The sequence below is a fragment of the Felis catus genome, chromosome X (assembly GCF_018350175.1).
Source record: "Felis catus isolate Fca126 chromosome X, F.catus_Fca126_mat1.0, whole genome shotgun sequence".
Taxonomy (NCBI): domain Eukaryota; kingdom Metazoa; phylum Chordata; class Mammalia; order Carnivora; family Felidae; genus Felis; species Felis catus.
The window spans coordinates 97,559,824-97,574,336 of record NC_058386.1 but is presented as its reverse complement, the minus strand read 5'-3'; the positions used below and the strand labels follow the sequence as shown (position 1 = coordinate 97,574,336).

Sequence of the window (14,513 nt, the reverse complement as noted above, 5' to 3'; positions counted from 1 at the left end):
TGACTCTTGGTTTCTGCTCAGGTCATGATCTCACGGTTCATGGGATCGAGCCCCGCATCTGGCTCTGAGCTGGTGGTGTGGAGCCTGCTTGGGATACTTTCTTTCTCTCTTTCTCTGGCCCTCCCCCACTTGTGCACGTGCTCTCTTTCTCTCTCAAAATAAATAAATATTTTTAAACAGTTTGCTGCTTAAATCTTTAGCAGGAAGAACACATTAACCAGCTCCCATGCTTCCAAGTCTCCATAACCTCCCAGTTAATTTTGGTGTATTGGATGGACACTGGGTAAAAAGATAACAGAGAAAAATAGGGATTCTAAAGCCACCGGTGACCTTCATCAAATCCAGACTAATGGTTAGCTGTCTGTAATTCTTCCTCATTTCAACCTTGGTCTCTGGTGCTAGAAGACTGTTGGGTCACCTCCAACTTCTCCGATCATTTCCCCCCTCTTGGAAGAATCCTTTTCATCTTCCATTCCTTACTTATGGACATTTCCTGCATTCAGTGCCTAGCTCTTTTCTCCCTGTACTATCTTTTAAAGAACACATCCAATTTCCTCCCACTTCTAAATTCATCCCCCAGTGCTGAATTCTCCTTGAGCCTACAATCCCATATTGCTAAGTACTTGTTAGATTTCTTCTCTTGCATATCTCACCAGAAAATCAAAACGGCCTTATTTTCCTTACCGTATAAAATGTTTTTACAAATCCAGAAGACAGAGACAGACACCTATGTTCTAAAAAATGGGCGAGGGCTTGAATAGGCAACTCACATACATGTGTGCATATGCACAATGCGTGTATAGATACACAATACAGAATACACAATAAAAGGAATGTTCCCCTTCACGTGCAAACTAAATGTTGTGATACCAGTTTTCAATGATTCCATTCCCAGTGGTTAAAAAGCCTCAGAAACTTGGTGTTGGTCTAAGTGTGGGCAAACAGACACTATTGCATATTGGTGGCCGAAGTAGACCTTTGTACTACTTAGTCTCTGTTGAGTGATTCCTCAGCGTGTACTGAAGTCTTTCTTTTTCAAAAAATTTTTGTAATGATTATTTACTTTTGAGAGAGAGAAAGACAGAGCCTGAGGGGAGGAGGGGTAGAGAGAGAGAGGGAGACACAGAATCAGAAGCAGGCTCCAGCCTCTGAGCCGTCAGCACAGAGCTCAACTCGGGGCTCAAACCCACGACCTGTGAGATCATGACCTGAGCCGAAGTCGGACGCTTAACGGACTGAGCCACCCAGGTGCCCCTGTACTGAAGTCTTTGAAATGTGTGTGCCCTTGGACCCAGCAGGCTTCAATTCTAGGGGTTTAACTTAAGGAAATAATCAAAGATCTATGCACACCTGTAAGAATGAGAATTATTGTTCATATTGTTTAAAACTTGGAAACACGCTAAACGTCTAGCAGTGGAAGATTACTTAAGAAAATATGGTGAGTTCCTACAATGGAATGCTATATGGCCAACACAAATAGTGTTTTAGAAGTATGCTTCATTTCTCAAGAAAAGGTCCATACTATATTACGCGCCAGGTTTTGTAAAGGAGCATACAGAATTATCCCTATTTTGTAAGAAACAAAAGGTATACAGACCGGAGGGAAACGTATGTAAATATTACCAGTGGTTATCTCTGGAGGGTGCTGTTATGGGTGACTGCTGTTTTCTCCTTTACAATTTTCCCTATGTTCTACAATTTCTACAGTGCACCTTGCGTACTTTTTCGAAAATAAAAAGCCCGGTAACACGTAATTTTTTCGTAATAGCTTATCTAAAGCCAGAATCCTCAACTTCCCCACTAAGCGAGCACCCTTTCCTGGCTTCTCTCTTTTCTGTCCGTGGTGCCATCACCAATCCAAGCTCCCAGGCTTAGAACCTTGCAGCCTTAGAGCTCTGATTGTCCCTTCACCCTCTCTTCACCAATCGCTGATTGAGCGATCGCCCTTCTTTAGGACATCTCTCAAGTTTGTTCCTCCCTCCTGAGTCCCAAGTCAGATCGGCTCAGTTCAAGCAGCACGCATTGGCACGGTGCCTGGATGCCTCTCTGCCAGGTCCGTGTTAGTGGAGTCCTCTGTCTTCTTGCCTCTGCTCGCTCTCTCCAATCAGTCAGTCAAACACCCCGCAGCTGGAATGATCTTTCGAAAACCTGTATCATGGCTCTCCCCGCTCAAGACACTCAAAGGGCCCCCACACCCCGTTGCCTAGGGAATAAAGCCCATACGCGCTTCCTTCTACTCTGTGCTAGGTGGGAGGTAACGGGGAAGGGGCACATGGGAGGTTCTTGTGAGTTTTTGTTGACAATGACGTAAGTCTTTAAGCATCAGGTGTGGGGCTCGCCCCATCTCTCCACTGCGTTCAGTTTGAAAAGTCCCTTTCCTCTCCTTTTGGCCCTTGGACCAGAGGCCAGAGTTGCACGGTGCTGAATTTGGACACAGGAAGAGGCGGCCAGGGGCGATAAAATGCGGCTCAGGAAACCTCAGCTCTGAGTCTGTCCCAATTTCCGATACCCGCTACGGAGGAGGATCCATCGAGAAAGCATATTGGCCCTTAAGTCTCTCTCCCCTGCAGTGGTGAGGACCGAGAGCAAACGGTGGGAAACTTCCACCTTCGTTCGCCTGCTTTAAGAAAAAGGAGAAAAGGGGTGGAGGGTGAGGGGAAGCAAAAAGGGGTGTGTGTAGAACAAGCCCCGAGTGGTGTGGGCCACGCATGAAACCCAGCTGTTTACAGGGGCCCCTCTGGGGTCCACAATACGCCAACTCAGACTGTGGCATATGGCTGTGTCAGGAATACTCCACCGGGAGTGTGGGGGGAGGGGTGAGACGCATGAGGGTAATGAACTTGCCAGATGGCGCTCCCGGCCCTGATCCTGTCTCTCGCTCTTGGAAGACCTGCTGAGGGGGCCCAGCCCATCCCCCTCCGTGGGACCTAGGCCCAAAGCAGGTGCAGTCGACCACGAAGACGGCCTGCTAGAACAAACAGCCCGGGATGCCGGTGCGGGCCTCCTGGCACTAACCATGCCCTTCTTGGACTGCTCTTGGCGCCTTTCCGGTTTCCCGAAATCTTGGTGTAAAACCATTAACGATAGGAAGCTCTGGGACTAGCCGGTGAAGGAAGCAAAGGCCCTCTGCTTTGCGGGGCTGCGACTGGCCTGGCCGACCCCTGTGGAGACCAGGGGTCCCGCGGAAGCCTGGAGGCCGCTCTCTCTGGCTGGGGGGGGGAGACACAGGCGTTCCATGGCATCGCGTGTTATTTGGGGGAGTCCGAGTACATGGGTGATCTCACAGTGCAAGAAAAACAGGTGCTGCTGTTGACGGAGTGCCCACCACAGGCCAGGCACCGGGTTCCGTGCTTGAGGAACATTATCCTGTGTCCTCCTCGCCCCTGTCCTATGAGCTAGGAACTACGCGTCCCCGATTTTACAGGTGGGGAGGCTCTGAGAAGTTAAGTAACTTGTCCGAGGTCAGAAGGTGAAGGAGGCAGGATTCTCACACGGAGACCTGTCAGAGGTCAAAGCCTAGTCTCTTAACCTCTACACCGAGCCACCTTTGTGGTTGCCCAAAATGCCCTCGAGACAGGACTAACTGCTTTTTTGAAGTCCTGTTGTAATGTTCGCTGAGCACAGAGGCAGGGACCGGGCGTTGTGCTTAAAGCTCGTTGGACGTTGTGGCACATTCGAGACCCCCTGTCTCCTAGGACAGACGTGGGAGGAAACGGGGTCTCCGAGAGGTGACCCAGCTTGTAAGTGGTGGAGGCAAGAGTTAACCCAAGTCCGTGAACCCCTGAACCCGCCCTCCCACCTGTCGTGAGCCCCCTCTGCAGTTTGCTGTGTCTGGAACTAGGGTGACATTCATCGCGGAGCCTGGAGATGCCCGTACCTAAGAATCTGTGATTTCTTTCTTTCTTTCTTTTTTTTTTTTAATATTTATTTCTTTTTGAGAGCTCAAGCGGGGGAGGGGCAGAGAGAGGGGGGCAGAGGATCCGAAGCGGGCTCTGCGCTGACAGAGGCTCGAACTCACAATCCGCGAGATCATGACCCGAGCTGAAGTCGGGCGCCTATCCGACTGAGCCACCCAGGTGCCCCAAGAATCTGTGATTTCTAAGCCGGTGGTGATTTCTAAGCCATTCTGCTTTGGAGCCGGGAGTAGCTATGGGAAGATAAGACACACGGGGTCTGGGCGAGCGTTACTTCCTCGCTCGGAGATCGTTTGGATGAGAAGTGAGACCCAGGTTGCTTTTAAGCACGTTTTCCTTTTCTCCCCTCCCTCCCCTTCCAAATTAGGGTGAAGGCTGCCGAACTGTCCCCCTGGCTGGACATGTGGGGTTTGACAGCTTGCCCGACCAGCTGGTGAATAAGTCAGTCAGCCAGGGTTTCTGCTTCAACATCCTGTGCGTGGGTGAGTATTTCCATAGCAGGAAATTCTATTACAGAATATGGATCCTTAATGGCTGGATGTGGCTTTGCAGGTAATTAGGTTAAATACTGAGCCATTCTGATCTATTTGCAAAAGTGCTTTCCCCACTTCTTCCTCTTTTATCCCTCTGTTTGCTTTTGGAAGCAGCCGGCTTGTGATTATATTTTTCCCTGGCCAGACCAGAAGGCGTGGCCGTACCCTGGGGGAAACTGAGCGCTGTGACACCCTGTGGAAATGTGGTCAGGGTGCTGACTGGCTCAGCTACGGCTCTCAAGTTCCTTTGGACTGAGAAAACCGGAGCCGGACAGAATTTGGGTGGCGGGGGAGGTAGTGGCTGTGGAAGGGTGCCTGCCCACCAGCTGTGGGCAGTGGGTTGGGGCTGTCTGTTCCTCTGCAGCCCTGTTGTGCTTGCCACAGTTGGAGCTCAAGTTCAGGGACCATACAGCCGAGCGCCAAGTTCTTTTATTCTCTTATAGCCTGTCTCCACCTGGACCTCTAGTCTCCAGCGTGGGGACCATGTCTTCTTAGTCACTTCGAATGTGCCAATCACAGCACAAAGAGAGCTCAGGAATGTTTCTGAAATGAATGAATGAGTTAAGCCCACAGGAACCACTGTCAAACACTTCAGCATGGTAGCAATTTGAGTCCTTACCAGGACTCTGCGAAGTGAGCAGAGGGAGCGAGTGGCATTTGTATCTTCACGGGGCAGGTGGAGACCCAGACATTTGGGGAGGATTAGAGAGTCAGGGGAGGCAGCCCAGAATAAGTGGACAAAGCCCCAGGTCTGGCCCACCCCCTTGGCCCCTCCTACTATTTCTCGAACTGCAGGGGGGGGGGGCACATCCTTTGAGAATACAAAGGCACTTTGGAGCCGAGGAGCAACAACAGCTCCTTGACAGTCTCTCAGAATCTCTCCTTAAAAACATCCCAAATTTGCAAACACAATCACAGCATATAATTTTCACTCCACAGTGCAGTAAAGTGTACCTGCATATTTTCAGCGACCTACTTCTAAACCTTAACGATTGTGTAAATACCATAACAGAGTCCATTTTCCCGCTGGTTGGTACACTCACACACTTTGGCTAATTGCTCTTCCTTATTTTTGTAGAGAGTGTATGGGGAACTCATTCTCATTGAGGCTCTGAACCACTGCTGAATTGGATATTTTACTCTTTTAATGTAGTCTAAAGTTCTGCTTTCTTTCTTGTTTTTTATTATTTATTTTGAGAGAGAGAGAGAGAGAGAGAATATTCCAAGCAGGCTCCGTGCTGTCAGTGCAAAGCCCGACGCGGGGCTCGATCTCATGAACCGTGAGACCATGACCTGAGCCGACATCAAGAGTCAGACGCTAAACCCACTGAGCCACCCAGGCGCCCCTAAAGTTCTGTTTTCTGTCTAAGCTCATTCATTTTCTAGGACTTGTTATTTTTCTTTTCCTCTACCCTTAGCACCCTTTGTCAGATTGTTTTCTGTAGGTGAGTAACTGCCCACTGGAAGATGAAGAGAGAAGAAGGCCACTTCTCAGTATGGACGACAGGCAGTCAGCTAGGCTCACTCACTAGCCGAATGACTCACTCCCACACGTCAGCTTGGGAGCCCGTGAGATGGAAATGTGTGCTTTACAGAATGACGCGTCACGGGCCTTTAGAGTCCGCAGCGAGGCCATTAATTCTTCAAATGCCAGAAGCCTGCTCGTGGTTATGATGAGATGCTGTTAGGAGAAGGACACAAAATCAACAGAAGCCACGGTGATCAACCGCAAGGTGCTATCACATCCAATATTAGCACTGCCAAACCTCTCCAGTCTTTGGCTATTGGCCAACTTATTTCGCATAATATACTTGATTACTGAAAGATTTCCGCACAAACATATTGGATTCCCTTGGCATTCCTCCCAGAGCTCCGTATGACCTGTACTGAAGTTGAGGAGATGAAAGGTGAAATGACAGGCCCGCCCTCAGCAGCCTTTCAACCGAGTGCAGTTGGGTGGGTGACTAAAGCTTCAGGAGGGAGGCCATGTAAATCAGAACGGCTCTCCGAGGGCGAGAGGTGAAGGGCAATGGGATCTGGGGACCACGGGCTCCCCTAGGGCCCAGAGGAGGAGGCAGCCGAGCTCCAGGCAGTGGGTGGGAGAAATAGTAAGTAAACCCCTGTCCTCCGGTTCCCACCCAGGTGCTGGACGGCTACAGCTGCTTCCGCGTGCACCTGCTGGGGAACCGCCCCAGACCCTTCAGGAGGGGGAGGAGTCGGAAAGAGAGCCTCCCCCCCGAAGACCCACCCCCTCTCTTTCTTTCCCTGCTTGCCAGGTCTCGGAAATAGCCCTACGAGCCCCTCTCTTGGCGCCGCAGGCGCCTGCCTTGAATGCCCCCAACCTGGCCTGGGTTAAGTTCATTCCCCATCCCTGATCCCAAACAGCCTGTGATTCATGCATCCTGCTCTCTGTCTGTGTTCACAACCCCGTCATTGCTCAGAGAACCCACAATTTGGGCCAGGGTCACGTGTGATTTAGAATGGCTCTAAGGCTGCAATCTCAGCTCAGCCATGAGGCCGGGTAGGGTCACTGACTTGGTGAAGGGTCCGCAGCTTGACTGCCGAAGGTGACCTTTTCTGTCGCGGGACTTTCCGTGGCCATTCCGTCATGCTTACCGCCTGTGCATAACTATCAGGTTTACTTAATGACTGTTATAAAATGATTCTGTTGAGGCATAGACTATATGCCCCCAAAGGATTTTCTCTTCTTTTTTCATAGGGCATTTTTAAAAACGTTTATCTATTGGGGCGCCTGGGTGGCTCAGTCGGTTAAGCGTCCGACTTTGGCTCAGGTCATGATCTCAACGGTTCGTGGGTCTGAGCCCTGCTCAGGCTCTGTGCTGACAGGGCAGAGCTTGCTTCGGATCCTCTATTTCTCTCTCTGCCCCTCCCCTGCTTACGCTCTCTTCTTTCTCTCTCAAAAAATAAGTAAACATTTTTTGAAAAGTTTACTTACTTATTTTTGAGGGGTGGAGGGGCAGAGAAAGGCAGACAGAATCCCAAGCAGGCTCTGCGCTGTCAGTACAGAGCCCGACGCGGGACTGGAACCCACAAACCGTGAGATCATGACCTGAGCTGAAGTGGGATGCTTAACCGACTGAGCCACCCAGGCGCCCCAATTTTTTTTAGATACTTATTTTTATTTTGGGTTAGGGAGAGTACGAGCAGGGGAGGGGCAGAGAGACGGCGACAGAGGATCCGAAGCGGGCTCCGCACTGACAGGCTGACAGCGGCGAGCCGGATGTGGGGCTCGAACCCACGAACCACAGGATCATGACCTGAGTCCAAGTCAGACGCTCAACTGACTGAGCCACCCAGGTGCTGCACAGACCCCGCATACTAGTCGCTTAGCTTTGGAAATTGCAAAGGTCCCATGATCCTAGCTAGATACAGTACAGGAGGGCATCCGAGGAGACGCCGGAACCAGTAGTACCCATGTTCTGGGGCCCGTTGCTTTGCTCTGCTGGGAAAGAGCTCCGAAGAGACACAGCCTTCCGAATGTGCCGGCAGCAGGAATGCCTGTGAGGAGTGCAAAGAGTCATAATGATAATATTTACTTTGAAGCTGCTCGGGATTCCAGGCTCAACTTGGCTGTGTTGAACTTGGAATGGAAACGCGCGAGAGAAGCAGGATTGAGGCTCACTGGAGAGGCGGGGAGGGACAGCTAGCCTTCTGTCAAGGTCAGGGGCCGATGGCGTCACGCGTTCATCTCTGGGAAGGGCAGCCGCTCACCTGTCGAAGGCGGGCTGCGAGCCGTGGTGCGAGAGCGTGCAGCAACCCCCTCTCGGGGGAAACGCCGCTTTGGTTTGTAGCCTTTGCCCACTTCAGCTGATTTGAAGGTGCCAACGCGACGTGGTTGCACGAGGGGTTGGGACCGTCTGCAGGAAGCTGGGGGAGCAGCGCGCCCCTGTCGGCCAGGCCTCGGCAAGATCAGGAAGGAGAGAAGATCGGGAAGCTCACAGAGCCAGGCATGACCTTGTCCTTGTCCGTAGGCTCCCTAGAGTTCCTGGAGGGTGTCCTTTTGAACATCACCTCCTTGTTGAACTCCCGGACCGCTCTCTTGGTTTATTCCAGTATTTGGAGCTGGCAGGCACTTTAGCTTCATGTGACCCTGAGCTCCGTGTGAACAGGGACTGTGGCTGTCCTGTTCATCGCTGTCCCTTTGACCCCTTAAAATGGCGCGTGGCTCCTGTTAGAGGCTCCGTGAACATTGGTCCAGTGACCAAATGAACCCCACCATAGCACGCCTGCGGGACGCACGGAAGGCATGTGGGTCAGAGGTATGGGCTCCAGCGTCAGACTGACTGGATTCAGTACCGGCTCGGTTACTTACTACGTCGTGACCCTAGACCAGCTCTTTCCTCCACATTTTACAGATGAAGAAGGTGAGGTGCGGAGAGACCGAGAAGTGGGGCGAATTCACGCGGCTGGCGAGCGGCTTGGCTGACTCTTACTAAGGGCAAACGGTAGTAGCTCTCATAGGTTTATTGTGGGGAATGGATAAGAAAATAGAAGTATCCCAGCAGGTGCCTGGCACATAGTAAGTGCTCCAGAAACCATAGCTATTGTCATTACTCCAGCCTGCTCATTTTATGGAAAAAGAGACGGGCCCAGAGAGGGGAACGCCCTTGGCTGGGCATCCACCGACGACCCGGCTGGGACTCTGCATTTCATCGCTTGCAAGGACTTATTTACACAAGGTGCCAGAGAATGCAGATATTAGCGGCGGATGAGGAGAAGGGCTAAGTAGAGAGGTCGACATCGGACGATCCCAGAGGGTATAGTTTGCGACGGCGTATTTCACACTACGTGTTGTAAACTGCAACTCTTTTCTAAAAAACCTGGTGTTTCCAGAATACCGTCTACATTAAGCCAAGTGAGATGGAATCCTCCTGGCCGGTGGTGATGGCTTAAAAAGGGCTCAGAAACCCTGCCCTCTGTACAAGGAGGGAGGAGGAGAGAGAAATGGACCCCTCGGGGCTCCCGAGGTTTCCTGCTGGAATCTGCCAAGTCCCCACCTTCCTGCAGGGGTGTGGAGGCGGCTGACCTGATCTTCCTCAATGCTGGGCCCAGGGCAGCGTGGGAGGAGACAGCATCCTAGGCTCAGGCTGGGTCTGCGCCAACCATTAAGAGAGACCCCCCCCCCCGCGCCCCCCAGGCTCCTCAGTGGTGGGAAATGGGAACAGGAGCACTCGATAGCCGTGGCACCGGCTCGCTTGATTTTCTGCCCTCTTCTCTTGTTGCATTTATCACGATTCCCTGGACACCCGCGGGTTCTTTTCTTCCACTCATCATTGGGCATCTAATTTCCACAGCCCTTTCGTGCTGGCAGGCATTCGGGTGGTCATTTGTCCTGCTGCTCCTCCCTGCTGCCCTGCCCTGCCCTGCCTGGCCGGCCTCCATCCGTCCAGCTGTGCAAACAGAGCAGCCGGCAGGCAGTCTGTACCTTGCTCCTGACGCCTCTGTGTGCGCCCTGGTCGGGCGCGCCCGGGAGTGCGGGAACATGCCCCATCCCCTGGTCTCTTGGAATCCTTAGGATGGGGGGTGGAGGGCCAAGGAGCCAGCTCTGGGTGCGGGGGAGTCAAGGCCCACCACTCTAGGAGCTGCGGGGCATTCAGCAAAGAGCTCACGGAACAGAAGGGGGTGGAGGCGTGGATGCACATGGAAAATTCATCAGGCACGCACGAAGATGGGCTCAAGGGGCGCCTGGGTGGCTCAGTCGGTTGAGCGTCTGACTTTGGCTCAGGTCATGATCTCATGGTTCGGCTCGGGTCATGATCTCATGGTTTGGGGCTTCGAGCCCCGCTTCGGATCCTTTGTCCCCCTCTCTCTTCCCCTCCCCCAGTGGTTCTCCCTCTCCCCGGCTCCCTCCCTCCCTCTCTCTCTCAAAAATAAATAAATAAACTTAAAAAAGAAAAGATGGGCTCAAAAGTAGCTTGAACGGCAGCGCCCGGAGGGAAGGTGATTTAAGGGTGAGCTGTGTTCCCTCCTCAGAGGTGCCACACCCCCACCTTGGGCGGGGATGGGGGGGGTGATACATTCCGGTGCTTGGCCAACTCTGTCACCTCCCATTGCAAAGGCCCCACCTCACCAAATTTTTCTTGAGCCCCAAATACTTCCTGTTCCTTTAGGGAGGAAGAAAAAGGGGCCTCTTCTGGGAGAATCTTTGCGGCTAATAGGTATAGCAGACCTTGGCTGGAAACATGATCTGTGTGAGGAACCAGTTCCCTGCACCCTGGCAATCAACCACGTTAGTCAGACCTGACTGTGGAATTGGGCTGGGGGGCTGGGGAGCCGGGCTGAGCTGAATGTTCTTCTTGTTCTCTCTCTCTCACCCAATCTCTGCACACACAGAAAGCTCTCTCATCGTTGACAGATATTTGAAAAAGCACGTCCTGCATTCAGAGCTCATTATTCACGATAGAAGGCATGTAAGATGGCCTCCTCCCAGAGGGTGGGGAGCAGACGGGCCGTTGGGCATTTATACACACTGTAGCTCCAACCCTGGCCATGGACCCCCCCCCCTTGCAGATTTGGACTGTCGGTCACAAAAGGGCGGGGGGGGGGCGATTTGCCAGGCCAGGACTTGCCCAGTGCTGACCCACTGCCCCCTGGGGAGACATCGCAGGGGTGGGGAGGGGGGAAGGGGAGCAAAGGGTGAGGATACCAGAATAGCAGGGTGGTCTAGGTATTCCAGAGGCAATCCAGGGTAATTAGCTACTGACTCTTCTATTCCTGGCATTCCTGAATCGCCGGGCGTTGGGCGGCGAATACAGTCTGGATCCATGGAGATGATAAGGGCCTGTAGTACCCGGCCCAGCTTGTGGCCCCATGGGACATTCTTGCCCAACTGCCATGCCACCAAGTTTCCCCCAATGTCTTCTTTCCCTGAAGACCCCTTAGCTCCTGGCAGTGGCTTGACATCCCCTCCAATCCCCCAGGAATGACCTCCCCCCAAATGCTTCGTCGGTCCCCACGGCCTTTCCCCAACTCGTCTCCCTGGTGTGAAAGTCAAGACTTGAGATTCTTGTGGTTTAATTTATTAGTATTCTGCAGCCTGTTAGTTAAACAAACACACGACGGGTTTGTTTGAAATTGAAGGAGGAGAATTTGTGGCCTGCTAAATTCCCTCCCCATTAGCTAAAAATGTCCCCCCCCCCTTCCTGGGGTACACGTCTGGGCATCCTCAGAAGATAATTTACTTGACGAGGGACCACTGTCCCTTTCTTTTAAAATCGAAAATAGCCCTTTAATTTTTCTTACAAAAGCTATCTGTGTTCCACATAGCCAACCTGGAAAATACACAAAAGCATTTAAAGGGAGAGATGAAAACCGAGCATAAGCCCAGCACCCAGTGGTAGCCCTTGGTAAGAGTATATTGTATTTCCTTCCGGACTTTTCCCAGGTATAACCCTACCTCTCCATCACTGCCTGTACGTAGTTTCTTTTTCTGACTCTAAAAGCAATGCGTATTAACCTTCAAGTAACACAAAAGTAGGAAGACTAAAAGAATTACCCCAATGCCACTACCCTGAGATGCTACTGGCTAATACATCCCAGGGCTGTTGAGATCATGACCTGAGCGGAAATCAAGAGTCCGACATTCAACCGACTGAGCCACCCAGGCGCCCCTGGTCTGTATAGTTTCATACCCTCTTCATTTACTGTCTCATCGTGTACATGTTTCCATGTCAATGAAAAGACATCCAAAACCTGATACGGAATGCGTGCAGGGTCCCTGTGTGAACAGACCGTCATTTATCCTTTTGCTTTTCAGGAGAGACAGGGTTGGGCAAGTCGACCCTCATGGACACCCTGTTCAACACCAAGTTTGAGGGGGAGCCAGCCACCCACACGCAGCCGGGTGTCCAGCTCCGGTCCAACACCTATGACCTCCAAGAGAGCAACGTGGGGCTCAAGCTCACAATTGTGAGCACAGTGGGCTTTGGGGACCAGATCAACAAGGAAGACAGGTAAGGAAAGCCATGGGGTGTGGAGGCTGGTGGGAAGCCACGGGGAGGACCTCCCCACGGGGTCCTTCCTGGACGTCCTCCCCAAATGGCGCGTGCAGGCTGCTGACGCAAGCGCCGCCTCCCCCCGGGGTCCCTGTTTACATCAACCATTCTACTCGGCCCGCTTTGCCAAAAGAAGGGTGTCTTTCCAGTATACGTGGGTGAGGTCTCCATTCCATTGGGTAGACATGCCGGGGCACTGCCATGCCCTGACAACCTAAAACGGAATGACTTTGTCTCTGCCCTTGAGGCAGTCACAGGGAAGGCCGGTTTTGAGCAAATAAGTTCCATCGAGTGCGATATGCTTTGTAAAGGACAGGGGACAAAGAGCTGAAGGTCAAGTTACCATGCGCACATGAAGGAGAGAAGAGTCAGTTCCAGGTGGGGACGTCAGGGAGGCCTTCACGGAGGAAGTGCCCCCTGAGCTGGCCCTTGAAGGACGAACTCTTGCCAGACAGACGAGGGAAGGGAGGGAAGGGCAGTCCAGGCTGGGGGGACTGTTTCTACAGAGACAAAGAAGTGTGGAAGAGGGGCGCCTGGGTGGCGCAGTCAGTTAAGCGTCCGACTTCGTGTCAGGTCATGATCTCACGGTTTGTGAGTTCGAGCCCCACGTCGGGCTCTGTGCTGATAGCTCAGAGCCTGGAGCCTGCTTCCCGTTCTGTGTCTCCCTGTCTCTCTGCCCCTCCCCTGCTCATGCTCTCTGTGTCTCAAAAATAAATAAAACATTAAAAAAAAAAGCGTGGAAGAACATTCTAAGGAACTGTCACTTGCTCTGTTTGGCTAGCTCAGAGGCAGGTTTACTGTGAAGCTAATGAAACTTAAGCCTCGGGGCCCCCTCTTACACAGGCCCTTCCAAGGCCCTGTGACTGATTTTTAGTCATAATGTTGTTTTGCCTTTCTTGGAGGGCCTTTCCAATCGTGTAAGCTTTAGGTCCCACAGTACCTGGGTCTGCCCCTGGGCTAGTGCTTGGCGTGAGCTCGAGGAAAGTAGGGGGAGATGAGCCTGAAGAGGTCAACAGGAGTCAGATCATGGAGGAATTTCTAGAATGTGCAGACGTGGAGCCATTGAGTTTTATGAAGTAGAAGGAGATAGTCCGACCTTTGAAGAGGATTCTTCGGAAGGGTATGGAGAGTAGGAAGACCAATTAGGAGACTGTTGGACCAATGAGATCAAGGCCAGAGGTGACACAGATGCCGAGACGGGAAAAAAAAGAGGCACATTTGGTAAATGCTGAGTAGGTAGAATCACCAGGACTCGGCAGAGACCTGGTGTGGGGTTGTGAAGGCAAAAGAAGAATCTAGCATGAGGCCCAGATTTCTGGCTTTGGAGAGTCTACCAATGGTGACGGTGTTCAGTGAAAGAATTAATATAAGAGACCAAGGTTCTAAAACAATCAGCTGTGTTTTAGACATGTCGAGTTTGAGCTGTCTGGGGACCGAGAGACCTGATGACCTCGAGGCGGAGGCAAGGGAACATACAGGGTTAGAGGTCAGCAGAGGGTCTGCACTGGAAATAAAGATTCGGGTTATCAAGGTATAGGGAGCTGTGTTCCAGCCACAGAGCCACGTAAGACCATCCAGGGATCAGAATACTGGGCTAAAGACGAACACCTTAGGATGTTGACTGAGCAAACAGAGCAAAAGACATTCTGCAGAGAGACTGAGCAGGGGTTGTTACCAAATTTGACTATGATGTTCATATCAGCTTTATTCAGAATGGTGCACAAGTGAGGGGTGGGGTGCCTCAGAGCTGGGGGTGTGTGGAGGGCTGGGGGTCGGGCACCATCTGGATTTAACTAGATGTCACTTGGTTATCACACGTACCTGTCTTGGAAAAGGCCGTTCATCACTTTGAGAAGGGTCTGCTCATCCTTTGAGGATTCTCTTGCTTCTTGGATGAACTGGATCCCCAGTTCTCCTATTTCTCCCTTGTTTTTAAATTTGTTTTTTCACGTTTATTCATTTTTGAGAGACAGAGACAGAGCACGAGCGGGGAAGGGGCAGAGAGAGAGGGAGACACGGAATCCGAAACAGGCTCCAGGCTCTGAGCCGTC

The 14,513-nt window shown here is 52.0% G+C and overlaps 1 protein-coding gene across 8 annotated transcripts in view; it reads left to right on the top strand.

Moving 5' to 3' along the window:
* SEPTIN6 (septin 6) overlaps window positions 1-14,513 on the top strand; it is a 68,004-nt gene that overhangs the window by 10,478 nt on the left and 43,013 nt on the right. For all 8 annotated transcript variants that reach the window (XM_019824222.3, XM_006943961.5, XM_019824218.3 and 5 more), the window contains 2 exons: window positions 4,282-4,396; window positions 12,225-12,420. In XM_019824222.3, the coding sequence (XP_019679781.1) occupies window positions 4,282-4,396; window positions 12,225-12,420 (311 nt within the window). The remainder of the gene's footprint in view (window positions 1-4,281; window positions 4,397-12,224; window positions 12,421-14,513) is intronic.